Source organism: Mytilus californianus, unplaced genomic scaffold (assembly GCF_021869535.1).
Source record: "Mytilus californianus isolate M0D057914Y unplaced genomic scaffold, xbMytCali1.0.p SCAF_2, whole genome shotgun sequence".
Lineage (NCBI taxonomy): Eukaryota > Metazoa > Mollusca > Bivalvia > Mytilida > Mytilidae > Mytilus > Mytilus californianus.
Genome location: NW_026262668.1, coordinates 9,888,680 through 9,915,446, shown reverse-complemented (window position 1 = coordinate 9,915,446; position 26,767 = coordinate 9,888,680). Strand labels below are relative to the sequence as shown.

The window sequence follows — 26,767 nt, the reverse complement described above, 5'->3', positions numbered from 1 at the left end:
ACTAGATTTGATACATTTACATTTTTTGGTACACTTTGTGACAGCCAGTACTCTGAAAGACCACAATTATTCAGGTTTTTTTTCAATACAAACCATCCATTTTGAATGAAATTTTTTGTTTGATATGCATGTTATATAATAACTTGTACAAAGTAGCAGCAATTTTATCTTGCTTATTGGAAATAATTTTTTTCCAGAATGCAACCATTCTGCTTTTGATAAAAATATCAATAGGAGATCTTCCTAGTTCATCATACATGATTCTATTTGGTGTAGATTTCTTCTAACACATTATATATTTATAAAATTGCACACAGAATGACTCTATTATACAGTTATTAGTAAAAACCCCAATCTCACACGTATACATTAAAATAGGCAAAACCATTGCATCAAACATCTCAAGCTGAATATCAATAGGTAAATTCAGTTTTCTACTTTTTTCATAATACTTAACATAGCCTTTCTAGCTTGACAAACTAATCTTTCTTTATTTTTACAAAATGAACCATTTGAAGAAAATATTATTCCAAGATATGTAAAATCATCAACAATATCTATAATTTGACCATCATAAGTAAATGCAAGACTATCATTCAGTTTGTAAGTACGTTTTCTAAAAATTACAATTTAAGTCTTACCTACATTTACTTCTAATTTCCAACATTTGCAATACAAATACATGGCATTCAAGGCAGCTTGTAAAACAGTGACAGATTCTGCTAGAATTACAGTGTCGTCTGCATATAGTAACAGGTACAATTTAAAATATACAGCATTATTATCAAGGAAAATATGAGCAGCATTGTAAACTTTTGACAAACCATCATAAGAATGTGTCAAAAATTCAACTTGATCATTTAAAAACAATGAAAATAGTACAGGTGACAAATTTCTCCTTGGCGTACACCAACATTGCTAAAAAAGAAACTTGAGGTTTAACAACCTAAACGTACACAAGATTTGGCATTTTTATACATACTGTGAATTACTTTAAACATTTTAACATCAATACATTGTTGCAGTAACTTGTGCCATAAAGCACATCTATCTACTGAGTCAAAAGCTTTTCGGTAGTCAACAAAAGCACAAAATAAAAGTTTATTACATCTTAAGTAAAGATCAATCAAACAGTTCATATTAAAAATGTCAGTGATCTGAAGTACTATAATGCTTTCTAAAACCTGCTTGCTTTTCGCAGAGAACATTAAAATTATCTAAATAGCAATTAAGTCTATTATTCAGCACACACGTGAATAATTTACAAAACAGCTAAGAACTGTTATGCCCTGGTAATTATCAGGACTTGCGGGGTCTCTTTTACTTTTATATATTGCTACAATAATACATTCAGACCAAGAGTCTGGTATACAACCAGAATTAAAAACAATATTAAACAAAGAAACAAAAACTGGTAGCATTTTATCAGCAGAATGCTTCAAAAATTCATTAATAATAAAATTATTTCCACAAGCTTCATTATTTTGCAACCCTTTAATAGCCTGTCTCACCTCATTTCCTGATACAACTCGATTTTATAGTTCAGTATTTAAATTACTAATATTTTCAACAGCAATATTTTTAAATGTATCATCATTTTTTTTCAAATTGGACAGAGTTCAGTTTCTTAAAATGTTTATAAAAACAGTCCAAAGACACTTTATTAACAATATTCTGTTTGGTCTGAGAGCTACGTGCTATGTTCAGCAAGTCACAATATTGCGGGGTCATTACTGGTTCGATTTTAACAGTTTTGGTACCAATAAAAGCAAATCTGTCACAAGTTAAAATAATTTGTTTGTTTCTTTCAACATTCGCCGCTCCACCATTGTCCTTTTATGTCACAAACGATCATCCACATGTGTGATTTAGTGTGGAGATCTTGGTTAGCTCTAATTGCGTTACACTGAGAATAAACATCATTATCAAATCACCATTTCTTTTTTTTAAATGAATAACTAAAATAACTTTGACACAACTTCATTTCATGATTCCTTCTTCTCCTTGAAGATACAACTTTTAGATATCCCGTTTCTTTTGTGCTGATATAAGTCGGTTGTTATAGATGTCAGACCACCAATTCAAAATCCCTATCTGTTCCATCAATCTTTTCAATTTTAACAACCTCATAAATATTTTACCTTAATTTTAACTTTCATAGAGTCGGAGAGTCGGTTTCACAAAAAAAACTTGCGACTAAGATTGATCAAAAGTACATGTATACTGATTTGTTCATGACTTACGATCAATCTTAGTCGTTAGTTCTTTTTTTTTTTTTTTTTTTTTTGTGAAACCGATTCCGGGTACAGTATATCCTGAATTGTACATGTATCACCTTTCTACATGACAATTTTCAACCAATGTTTAAAGTCTTTAATGAAATACCATCGTTCGGAAGGCCACTACTACTAAATCTAACCCCTGTTTTTTTGTTGGAAATCTTAAATAAGAATACTATGGAACGCATTCATCTTCAATCTATGTAAACTCGTGGACAAGTAAATTTTGAGGCAAAATTGTTAAAATATATTTCTCTCGCACCAAGAGTTTCATTTCTGCAATATTTTTATTATTATTAGTAAACAATGACATCAAAAGCACTACTTTTGTCAGGGAAGGGCTACTTTTACGTTCTAAATTGAAGCAGAGGATACATTGCAGAGTGAACACTCTTGTTTGAAAAAAAAATGTAAAGTTTTTTAATATATTTTCATAAATGCCATAAGATGAAATATTATAATAGTTTTTATTAAACTTAAAATTCTTTACATATTATTCTTACAGTATGGCTGACAGTAAATTCTGTGCTGGTTGTCAGCGTGGTGATGAAGAAATTGATGCCGTATCTTGGTGCAGTGATTGCAGTGAACTTGTATGTAAGGTTTGCGCCAGAGTTCATGAAAGGATATCCCCGCCTCACAAGGTAGTACCAATGAAAGAGATACAAACACTCAGTTCTTCGCTTCTTAAATTGTCCAAGAACTGCGAGAATCACCCCAAACAAAAGATTGTACTGTACTGCTGTCAACATGACAAAATGATCTGCGATTCATGTTTACCGATATCACATCAGAATTGCAAGTCTATCACTTCAATTGAAAATGCAGCTAAAGGCGTGAAAGATGGCACCGCTATTTCTGACCTAGAGAGAAGAATGTTAAACCTAAGTCAAGTTAATGCGAACATACTGACTCAAACTGCAACAACACTTGACGAATTGGAAAAAGGTCGAAATAAAATCAAGAAAAGAGTGTCAGAAATTAAACAGAAAGTTATTGCTCACTTAGATAAGTTAGAAGCAGATATACATGAAGACATTGATGATAAGTATAAGCACTGTAACGAGACAGTGTCCCGAAATAAAAACAGCATCAAATCTAGCTCGGGATCGCTGTCTACATGGAAAAGAGATCTTGAATCACTGAAGCAATACACATCTGAAATCCACTTATTTCAGGTAGTAAAATTTCTAGATGCAAAAACCCACCAGAAAGAATTAGAAATCAGAGAAATTCAAACAGGAAGTGTCCCTATACTAACATATCATCCTTCAGAGTCAGAGTCGAACATAAAGAAACTAATCCCAGACTTGGGTACAATAACGGTAGATAATGTCCAAGTACCAACGCCTGTTCTAAATATTGATCAACAATGTCAGTTTCTGGTCAGAGACAAGAGAAAATTGTCTTTGACACATTCTTTCCAGACCACGAAATTAGGTGATGGAGTGAGTATTTTGAGGTTGTTTTATTCCTGGTGATAAGTTACTCCTTGGTCATAACAGAGATAATAAACTTTATGTTTCTAAACTTGATGGATCCAAATCCAAGGTAATTAATTTGGATTATTTACCACTACATATTACCTTGTATGACAACAACCATGCTATAGTATCTGGAGGTGATAAAGGTTTCCAGATCATTGACCTTACAACATTAAAGCCTGGTAGGAAAATTAAAGTTGGAGAATATTGTAAAGGAATAACCAATGTAAAGGATAAGATCTGGGTACAAAATCAAGACAACACTCTAACCATAGTGGATATCAATGGTAAAGTTCTTAATACAATACATACAACATTTAATCCTTTTGAAATATCTGCCAATCAAGATGGTGATGTCTATTGTACAGACATTGATAGTGATAAAGTATACGTCGTAACATCGGATGGCAAAGAACGTGAGATATACAGCAGTCCTGACCTGAAAGGTACTCGGGATGTGGCTGTAGATGACCGTGGTGATGTGTATGTAGCAGGAACAGAATCAAACAATATACATAGAATATCTAATGATGGACAGAAACATGACATTGTCCTGACAGCAGTCGATGGTATCAAACAAACTACCGGTTTATCTTACAACTGTGAAACAAACGAACTATTAGTTATAAACGACGGTTGTAAAGCTATCAATATTTACAAAACACAATGAACACTGACTGAAGAACATTGACTTGTAAGTCTGGTAACTATTAATTAGCATTGATGAGTAGCATAAATATAAAACATTAAGTTTTTTTTGAAATTTGGTGAAATTTTGATATACTAGTATAAGTTACATGGAGTTATATAATGTGCGTTAATTTTTTTTCAATTTAGCTTTATACTGACATGCTGAACAGAACCGAAAAAATCCTATAATTTTATATGAAAGGAAAAATCTAAATCTTAAGTCTAAATATGTGACCTTTTATAACAAAAATTTGACGAATTAAAATATCTAGACAAAAATATTTATAGGCTTTTGGACTAGTTGTAAGTAATATTTTCAAAATTTGGCACAGAAAAAGAACACTATAGTGGATGGTATAATGTTTTATTCACAATTCATGAAAGATCAAAATTGTTAGTAATTTGGAGAATTCATGGTTAGACAAAATTTCACCTCTCAGAAAGTCGACAATATAATGAAGATTGTTGGAGTAATGAAACCAAAAAATATTGTTTTCTCACAAATTTAGTTTGACCAAAATATTCGATATAAATCATGTAAATAGACAATTACTACCAAACGTACATAATATGATACAATTATAATGTTCTTTCAAAGTTTTGGTTGCTTCACGAGTTAATCTTTGTAGCTAAGAATTTCTCTTGTCACCAAATTATTCACATAATTACCAATAAATATCTACAAAATGAAATGAAATAAAATGAAAAAATATCATCCCAATTTGGCAATAAGAGTTAAAACTAAATTCCATGAAACATGGTCTACAGTTACTGAAAAAAAACGATAAGGGTACGGTTTAAAATTAATTCGGAATTTATTTTTTTCAGACTTATACTGACTAGAATGCAGTAACAAGAACCCAAGACAATGGTCATTTCTATATGAACAGATTTTACTGCTGATTTTGCCAAAAGATCTATTGAAAAAGTCAAAACTTCATTTCATACTATTATCATGACACATTTCAAAATAATCAAAACATTGTTTTGTATTGTACTGAAAAACTTAATTCAGTTAGTACTTTCTTTTTGCATAAAATAAGAGAGAATCAAATACAGTTATCGTCCAATTTATGTTTTGAATACTCTCTTATGTTTTAATATAGGTGTGGATGAACACATTTATATGAGTTCTTGAAAAATAAAAGGTGAAATATCACATATATTTGAGTCAGGTTTCAGACGAGTTCGTTCATGTAACACTACTCTGACCAAACTAATTGATGAAAGGCTAACATATTTAGTTAAAGCAGAAATAGTTGGTATCGTGTTGTTTGGATTTTAGTTAGACTTTTGATCTTATTTACCATGACATACTCTTAGAAAAGCTCAGACTTTATTATATCGGAGAATACATGATAAGTTGGATAAGTTCGTATATATATATATGATAGGCAGCTAGAAAATCAATGTGCGAATATTAAATCTGATAGAAAGTTTATAAAATATGGAGTGCCTAAAGGTTCCATTTTAGGTCCTCTGTTATTTCAATTCAAATCAAATTACTACTTCATGTTAAAATATCTAACATGGATTTATAGACTGGAGATTCAACAATGCTGTTTTATATGGGCCCCTTCAGTGTTCCCGAAGATTTAATATGGTGGTCACCAGTTTGAAAAATCCTGTGCACGACTATGAAACTATAAAACTCGTGCGCACGTCATTTTTAAACAGGTGTGCACCACTTTCAAACTGGTGCAGTAGCTTTATGATACTTAAACACATTGGAAATACAAGTACTTTGCAAAATGATTTGAATGCTGTTCAGGAATGCAAAGGATGTGAAGTGTTTCCAACTAAGTTCAAAAAAAGACTAAAACAACTATCAAAATTATTTGACCTGTATTGAGAATACTGATTATTTCAAATAACTTGGAATTGACATTGATGAACATTTAAGCTGGGAGGAACATGTTGATCGTATATGTAAGATCGTTTGTTTACTTCAAAAATTTGACTTTTATATAAACTTAAAGAATGTTTGCCTGAACACATAAAACAACTCTACAATAAATTGCATATTGAATTTGTTTTTTTGGAGTAGGTATTACAAAAAGATTCCGATATAATAATAAATGTCCAGAAAATAGCATTAATAATTGCACTTGAATACGATATTTGGTTCTGTTTCATTAAATTGTGTTTTCTTCTTTAAAAAGGTTATCATTTACTGAGAGTAAAATACTAACAATATATTTTTATGTATAAAATTGTAAATAAATAGACTAACCGATAACTTATGAATACCAGGGACTTTCATAGACTAACCTAGACTTAGTATAGAAAGTCCCTGTGAATACTTATCAATAATGTTGTTCACCATAACAATTTACGATCTGTCTCTAATAACGATCTATTTTTAACAAAGCTTTGAATTGAATTCAACTATTTTTACCTTTTCCAAAACATTAATCTTTATAAGAAATCATTTATTATTTTTTAGCCAAGGTTTGGAATGATTTACCAATCACAAACAACAATTGTCGTAATGTACAATTAATCTGGGGAAAAAATTGTTATAATTCAATTCAATTCGAACCTTGATTGTCATAGTGAATCCACAGGCGCTTGGGAATATGATAGATATTTTTTTTTTTTATTAAAATATTAAATTTTCTATATTTATACTACATATCTATCACTACTGCGCATGTCTCACCTAGTTTCGAGTGATTTTACCAACTCTGAGACAAACCCCCATTTTACTATCCACACTAAGAAATAAAAAAAGAAGACAAATTTTTGTTTCTTAGTGTGGATAGTAAAATGGGGGTTTGTCTCAGAGTTGGTAAAATCACTCGAAACTAGGTGAGACATGCACAGTAGTGATAGATATGTAGTATAAATATAGGAAATTTAATATTTTAATCAAAAAAAAAATATCTGTATGTTATTCCCAAGCGCCTGTTTCTTAGTGTGGATAGTAAAATGGGGGTTTGTCTCAGAGTTGGTAAAATCACTCGAAACTAGGTGAGACATGCACAGTAGTGATAGATATGTAGTATAAATATAGGAAATTTAATATTTTAATCAAAAAAAAAAAAATCTGTATCATATTCCCAAGCGCCTGTTTCTTAGTGTGGATAGTAAAATGGGGGTTTGTCTCAGAGTTGGTAAAATCACTCGAAACTAGGAGGACATGCGCAGTAGTGATAGATATGTAGTATAGATATAGAAAATTTTATATTTTGATAAAAAAAAAAAATATCTGTATCATATTCCCAAGCGCCTGTGAAAGACATATCATGGATGTAATAACATTTTCAAATTAGAAAAATATTTAAGTTGTTTTAGCTCACCTGGCCCAATGGAAATGTTCATCAGGTTAAGATCTATCTGCCCTGAAATTTTCAGACAAATCAGACAACCCTTTATTGGGTTGCTGCCCCTGAATTAGTAATTTTAATGAAATTTTGCAGTTTTTGGTTATTATCTTGAATATTATTATAGATAGAGATAAACTGTAAGCAACAATAATGTTCAGCAAAGATCTACAAATAAGTCAACATGACCAAAATTGTCAATTGACCCCTTAAGGAGTTATTGCCCTTTATAGTCAATTTTTAACAATTTTTCGTAAATTTTTGTAATCTTTTACAAAAATCTTCTCCTCTGAAACTACATAGACAATTTCAACCAAACTTGGCCACAATCATCATTGGGGTATCTAGTTTTAAAAATGTGTCCGATGACCCCGCCTGCCAACCAACATGGCCGACATGGCTAAAAATAGAACATAGGGGTAAAATGCAGTTTTTGGCTTATATCTCTGAAACTAAAGCATTAAGAGCAAGTCTGACGATTGAGTTAAAATGTTATTCAGGTTAAGATCTACCTGCCCTGAAATTCTCAGACGAATCAGACAACCCGTTGTTGTGTTGCTGCCCCTGAATTGGTTATTTTAAGGAAATTTTGCAGTTTTTGGTTATTATCTTGAATATTATTATAGATAGAGATAAACTGTAAACAGCAATAATGTTCAACAAAGTAAGATCTACAAATAAGTCAACATGACCAAAATTGTCAATTGACCCCTTAAGGAGTTATTGTCCTTCAAAGTCAGTTTTTAACAATTTTTCGTAAATCTTTTACAAAAATCTTGTAGAACATAGGGGTAAAATGCAGTTTTTGGCTTATATCTCTGAAACTAAAGCAAAAGTATAATGGTTGCATTATTTCATGCATCAATTGTAAACAAAAATATCAGGTGAGCGACACAGGCTCCTTGGAGCCTCTAGTTTTCATTATTGCCTATTATCTTGAAAACTATGATAGATAAAGATAAACTTTGAATTGCAAGAATGATCAGCAAGACAAATAAATGAGGATTTGTTTTTACCCTGTTTTGTGTTTTGAGCAAAACCTAAAGAAGATAGAGAGAAACTAAACAGACTAAATGATCAGCAATACAAGATCAACAAAACAGATTTCTGTCATGCATTCAATTCTCGTCTACAATGTTGGAGAATATCCTTTGTTGAATATGCACATAGACCAAGGTGAGCGACACAAGCTCTTTCGAGCCTCTAGTTACCTTACAATTTCATTTATAAATTATGCAAATTTAGATGTGGTAGTCACCATCTCCCGATTGAATCTGGAAGGTTGCCGGGTTTACCGATAGAAGACCGAGTCTGCCGTCTCTGTGACTCAAAGGATATTGGTGACGAGCACCACTACATTATGAATTGTAGAAAATTTTAAGTTAGAAAGAAAGAAATTTTTAAAGCAATAATGTTTGTCAAACCCTAATATCTATAAATTTGATCAACTGTTTTAACTCATCAAATATTGACATATTAGAAAAATTATGTAAATTTATCAAAGTTAATTTCATTGTATTGTTCACACATGCATGTAATACTTGTACCTTATAGTTATGTTTATAATATGTTCTCTATAACTATGTAATTGTAGTTTTATGAGAAATAAAGTATATATGGTACTGAAAATGAAATAAGATTCTGAAGTAAATTTAGAGTAAGCTCACATAACCCCAACATTGAGAAGAGAAGATATTGTAACATAGATATTAGTGAAAGAAAATATAATTTATGTAAAAGTTATGTTGAAGATCAAATCCATTTGTTGATTCAATGCCCATGCTTAAGAACAGTACGCGTACCATACTTTGATCAACTAAATAGTAATAAGAATTATAGTAAACTTTCTGATGAAAAAACTAATTTGGCTTTTAAAGAAACTAGGAAACAAAATTCATATACATAATCCATAAACTATTAAAGAAAGAGATCGATGCACTAGTAAATAATTGACTGAAGATCTGTCCAACTTTATTATATGTATTGTTTGTGTTCCAAGTGGAATCAGTATTGCTGGGTTTTTTTTTTATTTGTATTCTCCAGAATATTATATGCAGTTCTTTTCTTTAATAAATGTATATATATGTTGAATGTTTTAATCTCCTTAATCATTGAAATCATGTTGCATGTTTTGTCTGGTAGCGATAATTAAACTGTAATTATTCTACTACCATGAGGGCACTTTGATTAGTCAATATAATTAGTGTATTGTATTATACTCCAAATCATTCAAATCTTCTATACATTCTTAACCTTGATTATTTTTTTCAGTAAAAGCTGGTCTAATGGTTTTCCTTGCAATACAAAAGAAAATGTTTCCTATCTTCAACTTGTAGGTCTGACATAATCGTTTTTCTCTCGGAATTTAAAGGCGATTTTTAGACGTCTCCCTTTTTAAATAGATAAATTGCATGAATGGTGTTTGTTTGAAAAATATACAAGTTGTAATTAACCCTCTTGAAATAAAAAAAAAATTGTATCATTATTATCATTTTTAATGTTCAAAGTCAAAATCAGGTACTAGTATATTTCAAATATTATCACAAATCATTTGTCAATATCAAGAAAACAGTCTAGAAAACCAAATGATCACATAATAACAATCACCATTCAGTCTCGTCGATTTTACCGGTAAATATGAGACAACCAATCACTGTATACAATTAGTATGAATCAGTTGCAATTTTCTATGACTTCAGAAATCTTTGCACTAGCAATAACATTAAAATAGTGGATTTCACCGCTCTTTACCACAGGCGTTTGGGGCATGGGCCCCTTTTTTCTGTTTCCCCTTGTTTATTTTTTGTTAAAAGGAAATTAACTTTTTTAATATTTAAATTTATTTTCACTTATTTGATTTGTTCTTTCTCGTATCCATACGGTCTAACATTAACAGTAGTTTATGCGTGCTACCCCTTTATTCTCATTTTCTAATGTGCCGTTGGCGAGCAGATGTGCAGTATTTAATTTTTCTATCGTTTGTTAGATCGTATGGATTAAAATAAGAACAAATAAAATAAATGAAAATATGTTTGAATATGAAAATGACTAAACAAATGAAATCTTGAGAAAGGGGGGGGGGGGGGGGGGAAGAAGGATCAATGCCCCTAGCATATGTGTCATTTACGCCATTATTTTGTGTTTCAAAGAAAATCTATCATTGCTATCGTATATATAGCCGTGTGTGTCGCTTAAATGCGTATTCATGTTTAAAATCTATAAAAACTTCTGATTGAGTCTTTTCTAATATTTTAACATGGTGACTTGGATATTTTTTGGTCCAATACGCACACTTTTCACGTCATTTTTATTTCTAGTTGGATTTGAATTTTACGGAGAACACAAAACGTCATGAATTAATTTTTTATTTGATTCCGAAAGTGCATCAGATCTCACTTTTCTCTTCGATGACATTGCTTTATGAATTTATGGAAAACGTTCTTTGTATATGCTATCTTAGCTTAACATCACCTAGTTTCAACTGAAAGTCATGTAGTTTTAAATGAGCATATTGTGTGGTAAGCCTATCGTGACATTCTAATGATATAAAAACGTGCTATCTTAGCTTAACATCACGTACTTTCAACTGCACGTTGTGTAGTTTTAAATGAGCAAATTTAAATAAGCCTATTGTGACATTATAATGATATAACATCGTGCTATCGTAGCTTAACATTACAAAATTTCAACTGTACGTCGTGTAGTTTTAAGTGAGCATCTTAGCTTAACACGTTGCATCGTGTTGTTTTAAGTCAACAAATTGTATGGTAAGCCTTTCGTTTCAATATAGTGGTGTAGCATCGTGTTATCTTAACTTAGCATCATGTACTTTCAACTGTGCATCATGGTGTTTTAAATCAACAGATTGCATGATAGACCTATCGTAATATCACAATGATATAACATCGTACTATCTCAGCTCAACATTTATTAATAACAAGTCAGCACCATACATTTTAGCTATTCATTTTATTTGTTATCATAGCTATCGAAGTGGATGACTGAGCATTATCCATCTGCAAGCTAACATCATGCAACGTCAACTTCACATCATGTACTTTAAAATCAACGTTACGTGTGTTTGGCATATCATCACAATATTGTGACTTATCATTATACTATCACGACTAAAGCACTTGTCATTGCCAGTCAATATTGTGCAGATTCAACTTAGCATATTGTAATTTAGAGTTAGCATTTTGATGACTCAATTCAACATCTCACTGTCTTAACTTTACATTTTAAGCTTCAGCATAACGTTTTGTAAATCTCTAATATATGACAGCTGAGGCTTTCCATAATATAGCCGCAAAAAGTTGTGTTCATTATGCTCATAGTGAAATGAGGGTTTAGTACTTGATGTTATAGGTTCCATAGATAGAAAACAATCATTAAATTTAGTAACTTTTTATAAAAAAATTTCAGTAAGTGAAATCAATCTTATAACTTAATTGGTAGGACTGTTTATCCATGGAAGTCCTGTTTTTGATAAAATGATAAGTGTAGAACTAAACCACAATGATGTATGCTGTTAAAATCCAGTATTGGTAGTCAATATCATAATATTACAAAATATTATCGCCAGGTGTTTGTGAAAATTATCCCAAAGGTGTTATTTCAACAATGTCTTGGATAAGTTCAAAATTCAGTGCTGATCAGGTAATTCTAAAGGAGATATATGTCCCGTAAAAATAAAAAAAAATAAATTTGAATTGCTTTGCACCCATTTTCAAGGCTACAATTTATGTAGTTCATGTAGGAATTTAAAAATTTGTATCAAATGTTTATAATCAGCTGTCATGTAAAAGTTCAAAAATATGTGCTGATCATTAATTAATCAGGTTTTATCGATGTCCCTAAGAAATGTCAATTCTATGGAAAATTGCATTGTCAGTGACTTAAAGCCTCATTTCTTGTAGAATTTTGATCAAAATTATATTAGTTTTATACCAGTATTGTCATAAACGAGTTAAAAAATGCACTGTCTATCAACTATCTAGACAGGAATTATGTTCTCTTGAAATTAAAAAAAAAGTGTATATGGAAAATTAAATTCAAAGTGTTCTCACCCATACATTGCTTGAACAATATTTATAAAAATGAATTTAAAGAACCCCAAAAATTTAACTTTTGACAGATAAAATATATGCATCAGTTGGGGACAGTACTGTCATGCTGTTCTTTTATTAAGAAGTGAATGCTTCTTTTTGTAATTTTTTTGAGGTGTAAAAGTGTTGACCGAAGCACATTTTGTATGAAGCGCAGAAGCACTCTTCATTCTAAAAATTTGTGCAAAGCCAATACTTATAGAACCCTATCAAATTACTAAAAAAAGCATTCATTTCTTATAATTACATTTTTATGCTAAGACCATGAAAAAAAAGATTTTATCATGTTTTTCTTTTATTTACCTGTGCACTTTTTTGTAGAAGCACATGTCATTACAAATGTTACGTTTCATTTTGATGTGAAGGTTTGAATTTTGAATAACGCGCAATTGTTGTTAGCCAATCAAACTAACAGGTACTTGTGAAACATACATGTAATGTAAATATTTATGATAAATTAAAATGATTGAATACCAGTCCAGGAGTTGCCTATACAATCCTCACATAACAAGACAAGACACAAAACATGCTATAAAAAGTATGTACAGGGTAAAGCAGAACCTTTTAGGGTTATTTCATTTGTCTGTAGAAAACTCATTTGATTCACACTCATATGAAAAATTTGACAGCAGCATAGTTAATTAAAGTTATCTATCTCCCTTTGATTTGACAACTTTCAGATTAGTAATTTAAGATTTTTGAGACTTCTATCATCAAAAACTCTGTAATTTTTCATATGAATATCGACTAAGTTCCTTATGAAATGTTACACACTGTTTTGTTCAGTCATAAAATTGAGAATGGAAAAGGGGAATATGTCAAAGCGACAACAACATGTATTAAATCTACACATAATGTCCACTCTCACTGATTTGTAGATATCATGCTCTCTTTGTACAGCGGCTTGTCATAATATTATTGACCCTGAATTTCTTTTCAGTTTTAAACTTATAAAACCAGGTAGATAATTTAACTATAGTAATTTAGAGTTATAGTCAAACTGTTTACACTAACTTTTGCAGATGTTTACGAGAACCACATGGAAGAACTCATTTTGCTGGATCTGAAACAGCAACAAAATGGGCAGGATATATGGATGGTGCAATTCAGGCAGGATACAGGGCAGCTAAAGAGGTCTGTTCACCTTATACTAAATATAATTTTGTATCTTGTCATATTGTGTCGGGCTGTGGGCCCTTGTCCAATTTGTTTAAAACCAAATTGCAACCTCTCCATATTTATTGTGTTGGTTGGTATTTTTATGCCCCCACCGTAGCGGAGGGGGCATTAAGTTTTATCCTTGTCCGTCTGTACGTCCATACGTACGTACGTCCCATAGTTGGTTTCCGTTCTCTAACTTTAGCTTGCCTCAACCAAATGTTATGAAACTTATACACAATGATTATTACTACAAAATACAGATCAAGTTTGAATTTTTCATGGTGTCACTTTAACCGTTCTTGAGTTATGCCCCTTTACAAATGGAAAAATTGCTGAATTTTTCGTTTCCATTCTCTTACTTTAGTTTGCCTCAACCAAATGTAATGAAACTTATACACAATGCTTACTACCACAAAATACTGATGAAGTTTGAATTTTGGTGGTGTCACTTTAACCGTTCTAGAGTTATGCCCCTTTACAAACAAAAAAAATTGCTGAATTTTTCGTTTCCGTTCTCTAACTTAAGTTTGCCTTAACCAAATTTTATGGAACTTATACACAATATTTATTACCACAAAATACAAATTTTGGTAGCGTCACTTTTACTGTTCTTCAGTTATGTCTCTTTATAATATGATATGCAAGCGGGGACATCATCTGTGTCCCATAAACACATTTCTCATTTATTTTTCATTAATTTTGGTCCCAAACTCCCTTTTACAAGAATTGTAATTAAATTAAGGACAATATGAAATTTAATGTAGATATGGACGTAATGGTCAAGCATCAAATTCCCCCTTTTTAAAAACCAACATAAAGTGAGCCTAAAAATTTTATTGTCATTCGTGACTACCAGTAGTCACATCCTCTTTTTTGATATATATATATACGATTAGCGTCAAACGTACTAAATGTTTATCATGATAATCATTTGATCAAAATAATAATAATTTAATGATCGTCATGTAGGGTACCCCATTCCATCCTATAGAGTGATAAGTTGGTATGACATGCTTGCACCCTCTGTACATAAATAAATTATTGAATGTGTAACATTTGTGTCAAAATCAGGGCATGATAATTTAGGTATTTAGTTAGTTTAATTTTTTTCGGATGACTTCTCACATTATTGAAAGTATGCTTAAAATCTCCAATGAAGGAACTAATGTGCTTTAACACAAATGAGGCCTGTCCTTATAGGTTTCTATGTGATGTTTGATGGGTGTGTCATGAACATAAACACCACATTCCATTGATACTGAATTATTCTATTTGGTCTTGCTTCTGATTTATGTATTTTGATGAGATCAACATCAAGCTTAGCTATCCTTATATTAAAAAAAACACAAATTCTAATCATTATACACCTTTCTGATTAGGTGGTATACCCTGTTCATCTGTTCATAATAGGTGGTACTTGTTACTCAGCTTTCATAGTCTTAGTATGCATATAGAAGTTTGGAAAAATAGTTATAGAAGAAATGTTAATATATCATTATTAAATGTCAGTAAGGTATACAGTCTTCTAAATGACTTCTTGGGTTTTTTTCCTTTAAAGATCTTACCATAAACATTTTTACAGAATACTTTGGTGGAAGTTTTAAGATGAAATGTTTTCTGTTCAGGAGACTTTTCATATATTGATTGATTGGTTGTTGCTTGCTTAATGTCCAGTGGTAAATATTTCATACAAATTCACAACAAATTAATAACAACTAAGGCAATAGTTAGGTAGGTTCTACAAGTGTATGTGGTATAGGTTAGAAATTGTGCCTCACAAAAGGCCTTGTGGTCACAAAAATTAAGAGAATGATAATGGTGCTCAGACTAAAAAATCAACCAATCAATATACTGGATTTTGTGTTTCCAGCACAAATTTTGTAATCCTAGTACTGAGTAAAGGTTTATGACCGAGGTCCCTGGTCACCTACTGACCACTCAGAGATATGTTACTAGGCTTCTATAAAGTGCAGATTGTGACACTCTCCCCATCGGATTAAGGTCCCTATGCTCACCAGAAATGGCTGAAAAATTTATTCATCCCAAACAGCCAAATGTATGACCTTAGGGAGCTACCATTTGATTTTTAGGGGGGGTGGGAGGGGGGTAGGATGAAATTTGAAAAAAAATAGGCAGGACAGGAGTTTTGAGTAAAAAAAAGGCAGGATGACATTTTTTGCAAAAAAAAGAAGGCAGAATGAGATTTTTGCCAAAAAAAAAGGCTGGATGACAATTTATGTAAAAAAAAAGTCAGGATAAACTAAAAAAAAGGTAGGACCGAATAGAGTTAAAAAATAAAAAGTCAGGACTGAATAGAGGGAAAAATAAATAGGCAAGACACAAAATTTTTCATACTAGCCCTCCCCCCATAAAAATCAAATGGTAACTCCTTTAGGGTTTTACTGCCATACCAGGAGAAGTCCAGGGTTGACCATAGTTTTTTTTCACCCCAGTCAACCCTTTAGTTACGACTTTACATAGACCTTGTTGTGAATGTATATATAAAACTGTATATAAAAGGCTTTATGAACACATCACCAAAGATGAAAAAAATATTTGTTTGTATATGACAGGTGATACAGAGGAAAGAAGGAAAAGTCATCCACATTATAGATGAAGAACCACCCATGGTTGTAGAGAGAGACTGGATAGAGAATTGGTTACCTTCAGTGAAAGGATTTCTCTTTTCTGTAACTGTTGGAGTGTTTAGTGTTGGTGCATTTTTCTTGTGGAAATTAATATAAACTTCTATTTTTCTTGCAATGAAAATCAGAAAAAAATCAGTTAAAACTGTCATATTTTTAAAAAAAAATAGGCTTCTAGTTGTTGAAAGCATTTTGTATGACTATTTAGTTTAACATTGTTTTTTTTTTTTCTTTATTCACGTGTTAATTAGTAGAATGCTTATGAAGGAGTCTTTTCGTTAATGATATTGAGTTGACAACTGAAACTCATAAATATTGATTTGGAAATATTTCTCAAGTTCTTTATAACAAGGTAATAGACTATTGAAGAAACACAATTAGTTCAGTTTTTTGCAATTAACATTTTTTTCATTAAATTATGAAGGTTAGACAATATGCATTTGCAAGTATTTTTCAAATTACATACAGTCAAACCTGCTATAAGGGTCAAAACTTTAAAGGGGAAATCTGTTTTGGTAGGTCACCTTCTTTTTGTCCTGCTGTTGTATTACTCTAGAACCACAATTCAAAGGTCATCACTCTTATTAGTATTTTAATTTTTATTCTATCTGATTGGTTTTTGGAAATCTGTTTCCCATCTTTACAAGAACTTTATGAATGTGCCTATGGATTTTGCTTAGATCTTGGAAAATGTAACTTGCAGGAAGCCCATACCATGGTTTTGTGTAATGCTGCACTTGGTGTAGCTAATTTTTACTTTTTACATACCCTGTACAGGCTGTACTTTGATACTGAAAATAATTGAATATTATTACGATTGGTTTTTTTTGGCCAAAGCAAAAAGTTAGCACAGTCAAAAGCCTCAGTTCTAGCATATTTTGCATCTCATTTCTATCTTACTCATCCAAAAAGGCCTGTGTGAAATGCTGTCATCATTTGGCCCATTGTCCCTTCTTTTACTTTTTCTTGTTTTCCTCATCTAAGAAAGTACTTGCCAAAATTGATTTAGACATGGCAGAAATAATGTAAATATAAGAAATAAGATCTTTTATAAAGAAAGTACTCATTCCATTAATTGTTTTGCGAATTTGTTGAGTATAATTTTAACTCTAGGTGTCGGTACTGTGTATATCATCTTGTTAACAAGGCAAAATCCGTTAAAACTGTTTAGGAAGGACCATTTGTAGACACTTCATTTTTGCTGATGAAAAACATTGCTGCACATGTCCATTATAGACCATTCTTTGTTGTTTAAAAAACATTCTATGTAACTCATCCATTAAAGTCTCATTCCTATCAGATTGAAAGAACGTACGTGACGGCTAGAAGCAGTTCTTAATATGCTTTATTTGGTTGTTTGGAATTTGACATTGATACCAGCTGTGTAATGCATGCTCTTTGAATCTTCTACATAAATTTCAGATTAACTCTCCCACTGCCCAACCTGAACAATATAAACTATGTTTTCCTCTAGTGCAACCAGCCATCCAATAAGTTATATACTACAACAATAGTATTACAAGACAAGGATTCAGTTGACTGCATATTGTATATTGTTGAGATGCATGATGAATAAATAAGAGATCACTATTAATGAAGTTTGTTGAAATGAAAGATCAGCCATCAGTTGTCAGCTAATTTCGTTTCACCTGCATATTCAAAGTGACTTGAAATAAGTTTTGTAATCTTACATCATGATCTTTTTTTAAATTCAAGTAAATTGTTCTTCAATACTTTATACAATAATTTTTTTTTAATGACTTTTAAATTTTAATGTTTTATTATGAAATTTTACTGTCATTGTTATAATTATATATGTATATTGTATACAGATGTTAATTCTCAACTATTTTTTTCACATATCATTAAAAACTATTGAATTTTAAATCTTAAGCCTTCCAGTATACAAAACACAACATGGAAAACTAAAGACTGAGCGACACGAACCCCACTGGAAGGGTAAGCAGATCCTGCTGTACATGTGGCACCTGTTATTTTACCAGTACAAAGCCAGTGATAAGTCTTATGCGGTAGTTCACATTCCGGGAAAAGAAGGGGGTTTGTTGTAAAGACGATTTGAACATATCCGTCATCATCTGTGAAACAGATATTCCATAGTGGTCAACCAACTCGTGATGTTTTTGTAAAGTTTTTCGAAAGAATGATTTCCACTTGGAACTCTTAGTTTAATAGCTTCCTTGTGAGCAGCAACCCTCTATGATCAAGGAAATCATGATAGGAAAAGCAATGCCTTGAATATCAACTTGGAGATAAATGCTCCGCCTGAATGTTGCTAAATAAAAATAGAAAGTTCACAATTGGGATGCTAAAATCATATCTTTTGTCAAAGTTTTATTCTCAACTGAGCCTCATTGTCAGTTTCTAGATGTAAGTGGAAGATATGAGACAGACTTAATTGTACCTGTTGTATCCTTTATTTCAAGTTCGATGGGATAGATGCGTTCAACATAGTTACCAAACTTTGAATTATTTGGTGGAAGGACATAATCTTTCTAGTGGAAAGTGAAGCTAAGGGATAATGCTAGCTTCTCTTCATTCTTCCTAAGAAGCTCCTGTATGAAGTCAGCCTCATATGAATAAAGGAACAAGTCAGCCAGAAAAGGAGCACAGTTGGTTCCAATGAGAATACCGATTTTTTGTTGAAAAACATGTCCTCCAAACGTAACAAATATGTTGTAAATCAAGAAATCAAGCCTCTTGATAATGTCAGTTTCAGATATTTTTTTTATTTGAATCAGAGTGACTTTATACAAAGTAAGATTTATCCCTCCCTTAGGCAAGATATTTGTATCTACGATGGCCGTTCTATTTTACGAAAAAAGTGGGACCAACTCTTTTAGTTTGGAATGGGGAATACTTGTGCAAAGTGTAGAAAAGTCAAATGTTATAATACTAGCTAGCAACTATAGGTCACTGCACAGCCTTCATCAATGAGCAAAACCTTTACCACACAGTTAGATATAAAAGGCCATGAAATGGCCTTTTAAATGACCAAAGTTCTTTTATCTTATTGGTTTCATTATTCATGGTAAATCCAAGTATTAATTAATAATTTTGAGGTTAGAATATTGGTTAGATGCAAATGTAACCCTGGGAAAAGTTAATCAATGATATACTCACTTACCGTAAGCTTTTCACGGAAAAAAAGATGTATAATATAGTTCTTAGTTTGATGCAGGTCTGCAGCCATTACTCAAGAGACCAATAAACATAAACCAATAAAATTTGGTGTGCAGAATGCAGATGCATCTTGGGAAGACTGGCCATGTGCCATAAGATGATCAAGGTCAAATAGCATATACATGTATGTCATTGTTCAGAGACTTTGATTAAGCTTTTAAGCTTCATTATTTGATATATACAGTAGAATATCATTTTTTTTTGGTGATTTACACTAGTTTATGCTAAGGAATCTGCAGTGATTACTCGATCATATTACCTTGAATTTTATTATTCTACAGTACAAATGTCATATAGAACAGAGAGGAAGCCTGTCTATTTACATGCACTATGTTGAACATAAAAAGGAAAAATTACATGCCCTTAGTATTTGTCTACGGTTCCTACTTATTAATGACGCGCCTGCTGTACAATACCTTACTCTTGAATTAATAGACAAATCTTAATTAAAGACATACATACTTGAATGAACTGCTCCAATGATATTTAACCCAATTTCTTTCACATTTCATATGTGCCTATATACACACACATGGGAATTATTGGGAACTATATTTCAGTGTGTATACATTTTGTAGATTTAGTAGCTAACCTGTGCTACTCCATGTTTGGGAGGCCGATGCCTTAGGAAAATATTGGAGTTTGCAATCTTAATTTCATATAACCAGTAAAGAAACAAACACAGAATTACCCAGAAACACTGTTCAACATACACATTCGATCCAAAGTCCAATAGCAAATACTAAATGCGCACATACTCAGGGCAATGACATGTCAGCTGCATTTGTTTAATATAATGAAACTATGGATGAATCGTTCTTTCGCGTAGCCCGACATTCATTGGTAAATTATATGCATTTAAACATCTTGTACATTCAAATACTAATGAAATATTGTTATTGCTAAAAGTGACCAGCCTTTCCATGAAATGATTAGGGACACCTAGAATATCATCTTCTTTTATTTGATAACTAATACACCAAGATCATTGATGATAAAACACAATACTCCTACTTTCAAGTTAATTTACATTACAGATTTAGTAATTAAGGTTACATGTGCTAGTATTAGACCTCTCATATTTATCAGTGTATGTGTTATAAATTTCGATTTCAAATTAAGTGTTAAAAGTAAACAGAAAAGCTAGTGCTTGGAACATTACATGGTAGATACAATGACTGATTTTTACAGCATAATCCATGAATGTGTTAACAATTTTCTTTCAATTGCTAAAATCAATATTGATCATGCATGACAACTTTATTTATTTTGCTTTACCACGACGTTATCGAAGTTCAACCGAAACAAGTTTTCCTTTCTACACCAGAGATTTTTATAACTTTTAATCAAATCTTTGCAAGAAAACTAGAGAGTACATATCTGTTTTGTGCTGCGCTTTAAACATTTGATGAATTCTATAAATTCAATCAAATCTTACTCTACAAGATTTCAAAGTTAAAGGCATAAATACTCCCCACCATCAGTCTCATCCAGATTTTGTTGTGTTCCTATAACTGTATATACTTGCATCTGTGCTAGTTGCGCTGCATTAGGGCGGCTTCCCGAAGGAGGTAGCTGGAAGAGACAACGATTTGATACCCAATCTATTTTCTTTTTTTTTCAAAAAAGCTATTGGGCTTGAAAACTACCATGCTTCATGAACAATTTCATATTTTACCGATATTTCGTCATTTTTATATAAACGTAAATGTACTATAAAGCTGTCTGTCTTTGAGGCAACAGCATTTCATCGTTGAAAAAAAAAAACCACCACATGAGTCAATCGTTGGAGATGGTTACATTACTGACATATACAATGCCACACCCTTTCATACAAGAGAAAAAATGGAACAGGTCGCTTATTTTCTAAGTGAAATGGTACCTATAAGTTTTTATTCTTTTGTTTTATTTTTTTGATATCATGTTGCTTTATATGCCTGTTTGCTTGCTGTACTGAAGCGCCGCATTAAAAGATCTCTTTGTATTGTCATTGAACATTCATTAAGGTACCAGCATGTGCTTTGAGTTCAATATGTTGCATTTGTATTGGCACTCAATGTATTCAACACTTGAGTTTAATATGTTGCGTTTGTATTGGCACTCAATGTTTTCAACACTTGAGTTTAATATTGACGTTTTTGTGTTCCCTTTATAGATCTTGATTTCTCATATTGTCTACTTACTTGTATGCTTTTCTAAGACACTCTACTTAGTGAGGCTCTTGGGTCATATGTATTCTCCACTATTACAGTCTTGCCAGTCTAAAATGTTGATATAAGAATTTTAAATGCACTAATGGAAAAAATTCCATTTTTTAGTGCATATGTATTGATATAAAGACAAGATGTGGTATGATTGCCAATGATACAACTATCCACCAGAGACCAAACGGTGTAGATGAACTATAGGTGTCCACAGGACCTTCAACTCTATAAAAAGGCATGATATAGTTTTTTTGTCTAATAAAGCTATAATTATACCAGTGAATAAAATTAAACAACGAGAAATGAGGTTAGTCATGCTGTCACTTGTTCTATCTAATTACATGTAGTACTTTTATCTAGATATATGCATTATACATGTGATATAGAACTCGGATGGTTTTGTCAATTGATAAGATCTCGCTTCATCTATATAGGATTTGCCATTCAAAGTGTTCGTTTCTAACAAAATATCAATACTGAACAAAGTATTTTTTAGATTCCATATTATAATCAATTTATGCATTATTCGCGGTTTTCCAAGAGTTTTTTAAACATACACCAGGTTGTTAAGGATAATTTTGACAGTCGTTGTTCTGATGTGAGTAGTCTGGAATTAGATAAATAATATAGGTGGAAAATTATCAGAAGTAACTTCATAGAAAGGTCAAATAATTGTTCCTTCTGTCAAACGAAACTTATGATTTACTGTTTCTTTAGATGAACAGCATCAAACTAGCGTCGAGCATCAGTATTATAGTTTTTAACTAATTTGAGAACTTAAGTGGTAGAAATGAGAATACTTACCAGACATTATGCAAGATAATTGAGATAATTTATATACAATATTAATAATGAAATATATAAGAGGACGGCGGATCAATCACGTGTTCAGATGTAAAACGAAAGAATAATATTTGTCATTTAACCATTATAATCCGATCACACTACAAATTTAAGCTATAATTAAATAGTCGGGATATGCACGTTTGGGCTAAATGATTTAGCCCAAATGTCTTGCCCCAAATTATTCGCCGGACATTTTGAACTTATATATAAAAGGGAAAGAAAAATGTACTTTCTAACAATGCAACATGATTATTAATATATAATACCCGTTTATTCAGACGTTGTATATAATAAATGTTCATAAAATTAAAAACAGATTTAACATCAGAATTTTTCTTTTAATTTTTTTTTAAATTTTTCTGACTGGGAATAATAAAAAACAGAATTATTTGACTCTTTACCTAATTTTTACTTGAGAATGAGAAACACGACGGGTGCCACAAATAGAACAGGAAAGGAGATCACCCCCGGTTGTGGATGGGATTGCTCAACTATCATATAAAAATGAAATATGATTACCAATCAAACTCAAATGAAGTGGTAGTGCGTAATTATAAGTCACCTATGGTCACCTATCATGTCTTAGTTTTCTGTGTAGCGATTTGTTAACTGATTTTGTCTTCTTTTCGCTTCTCTCTTTATTTTTTGCAATGGTCTTGTCTGTTTTTCTTCGACTTACGATTTCTGATTGTCCCTTTGGTGTCTATTGCTTTTTTTTTTACCATATAATGCTATATATACTCTGCAAAAAAAGAAACGCATAATGGATTTTTGAGAATTTTAATACATATATTTTGAATGGAAATTTTACAGTTACTAATAAAGATATTCACTCAAAACATGTTTGATCGAGAAGAGGACAGTCAATTTCTTCGAGATTGATGAATAAAAGTCAATTTATCACAATTAGAGTTACTACCGGTGCCATTAAAGTTAGTCCCGTGTATGACCACCTCTCGTTGCTTAGACTGCTACGTATCTCCTCGGCATGGATGCTATCAATGTTCTAATGTTGTTGCGTGGAATTGCTCGCCATTCCTGTTGCAACATTTGTCGGAGCTGATCAAGGGTCTGAGACGGGGTTTGACGCTGGCGCACACGTTTATCCAGTTGGTCTTCTAGATGCTCAATAGGATTCAAGTCCAGTGATTTTGAAGGCCAAGGTAGCACATTGATTTTATTCTTCTCAAGTAGTCTATTGTTAAACGTGCTGTCCGAGGCCTAGTATTGTCCTGCTGGAATAACTCCCTCTGTCGGTCAGAAACATGCATAAGGTGAGGTTCGAGAATTTCGTCTCTGTACCTTAGAGCCGTTCAATTACCCGGAACATGTACCAATTCCGTTTTACGGTCATTAGAGATAGCCGCCCACATCAAGATATTTCGTCCACCGAAGCTGTCCACTTTCTGGACACACGAGGGAGCAAAACGTTCATTCTTGAAGCATAAAACGGGACTCATCACTGAATCAGATTATGCGCCAGTGGCGGAATGTCCAGCCCCTCAATCTGTTGCACCATTGGACTCTATTCCGTATGTTTAATGGCCTCAAAACGGGTCCAAAATACGGCCTCCTGGGTCTAATGTCGTATTGTCGCAGTCGATTGCGGACTGTTTGTGATCTAATTCTTCTCAATCCTGGTATCTCAACTGCAGTGGCTGTTGCGGCAACGGTTCGATTCCGTAGATGAAATACCTCGATGTAGCGATCTTGTCCAGGAGTCGTTAGACGAGGTCGTCCACTCCTCGGGCGGTCTTTAGTACAGCCAGTCTGCTGTTATCTGTTCCAAAGTCGCGAAATTGTGCTCTGGTTAACATTTTCAGTTCTTGCTACTTCACTTTGGGACACTCCGGCCTAGAGACGGCCGATAACGATATTTCGAATGGCAGCGTTTTAACGTTGTGATGAATTAAATCTTCAAACTTGGTCCTTATATGCGCAAAAGTGTAACAGTTGAGTTGTCTTGACCACAAAATTCTCGTGAAACACGTTAGCAAAATTTCGCGGCGAAAAAGGTCATATGCACTTTTAGCGAGTCGCAAATTATATGTGGCAGAGAGCCAAATTGCATTTAAAGTTTAAAACTTACCTGTAAAAATTTCAAGATGCAATTGATCGTTTCATTTTACCTTGTAAAATATATATTTTACATTTTGAAAATTCATCCGAGCTATGCGTTTCTTTTTTTAACAGTATATTATAATAACATTTGACAAGAACAGCAGGCTTATACGACAGTTTTGTGCAAAATTGTTTTGAAATGTTTCTTTGGGAATAAATTTCTGAAGTATCAACCTAAATTTATCACAGAAAATATTTTGTATTAATAACTGTATTGAACATTCCCGTGACTATGAACGGACTGCCGTGCTCTACAAACTTGGTTATCATGATAAGAACTATGTTCAAACACTTAGAAAATTGGGAAGGTGGAAAGAGGTTTTACATATTTTTTTCATTTACTGTGCCTCTACTTTTTGTTACCGAAGAAATAACCAAATCAAGATTCTTGTAATAAAAAGTTTATCAACTGTTGTAGGACATGGGACCAATAGACAGACAACTGATACCTTTATCTCCTAAAATTAACATGTCAATGGTTGGTATTTTTGCTCATTCATTTTGTCAAATGATGGTGTTGTGTTTTTTTTTTTTATTATTGATTTAAAATTTCATTCTATCCAGAAAGAGGAATTGGAAAATGTACTTAAAAAAAATTAAGTAATACATTTTTATATAAATGGGTTTCTTTTTCCATTGCCAAAAATACGATTCCTTTATTTTAATATACAAATACCTTATAGTGTTAAAAAGCAATGTAATGAGGAAGAAACATAAGTTTTATTACAAGTTCCTCGAGTTAATAGTTGTTTATATTTTCAAGTGAGACTGATCATTGTTACCTAAATTATTGACTGGTCACAGATTTGTATGGCACTGATTTTTATAAAAGTAAAATATCGACCCCACTTGAATATTTTAATTTTATACATTATTTTCATTTGCATTTCCTTTTAAATCATAATGGTCATTTTACCCGTTACTATTTTAATAGATTTTTCTTTATTTTTGTTAACCTTTCCACTCTGAGCTTGAAATTTCGAACCCTACTCATGGAGAAGTGTTTTCAAATCTGATCTTAATTGATAAGTTGGTGATTATCTCTGATTACTCCTGGTCCCTCCACACAAAACCAACAACAAAAAAATAGTTGCCATGACAATCAATAGTGCTGAAAGTGACGTTAAACACAAACAAGCAAACAAGCTAATGTTTTATTTTAATAACATCAGCCATTTTGGTTGGGAATATAGATAATCCGATGTTCATCTGGAAAGAGATAATGTCAAAACAATCCCAGAGGTTTTTGCTGGAGGGGGTGCTTTATTTACTTTTTTTACAAACGGTAGTGGATATGCTTAATAGTGATTGGGTACATCCACAATAACATCTGGTTAAACCTCTGCAAACGAATTGCATACCAAGTGAAGTGACACACCCTTCAATAAAATGCAAAGAAAGTCAAAATAAAAATGCTCTTACTAGAAGGATACTGTTGCACCGTATTGTCATTTTTTCTACTCAAGTACATCTCATTCTTAACTTTTTCAATGGGAAAATATAAAGGTAGAAAAACTATTGTCGTGGCTAAATAACTCTTAAACTGACACAATTTAAATTGTCCAACCCATTAACAGACTTTATTCCCCTAATATTCACTAAAATGTGGAATACTCACGCTATATTACAATTATGAAATATTTACTAATGTCAATTTATTTTTTAGAACCAAAGTACTATTTTGTGTCCTTTAAATGATATT

The 26,767-nt window shown here is 32.1% G+C and overlaps 1 protein-coding gene across 6 annotated transcripts in view; it reads left to right on the top strand.

Moving 5' to 3' along the window:
- The window catches only part of LOC127727858 (uncharacterized), a 103,335-nt gene that overhangs the window by 32,105 nt on the left and 44,463 nt on the right, over positions 1–26,767 (top strand). For 2 of the 6 annotated variants that reach the window (XM_052234982.1, XM_052234977.1), the window contains exon 3: positions 3,831–4,209. The exons of 2 other annotated variants lie outside the window; for them this stretch is intronic. In XM_052234982.1, coding sequence (XP_052090942.1) covers positions 3,831–4,209 — 379 coding nt within the window. Of the gene's footprint in view, positions 1–3,830; positions 4,458–5,281; positions 5,559–26,767 lie in introns of those variants that run through there. 2 more of the 6 variants (XM_052234981.1, XM_052234983.1) reach the window with 2 other exon arrangements.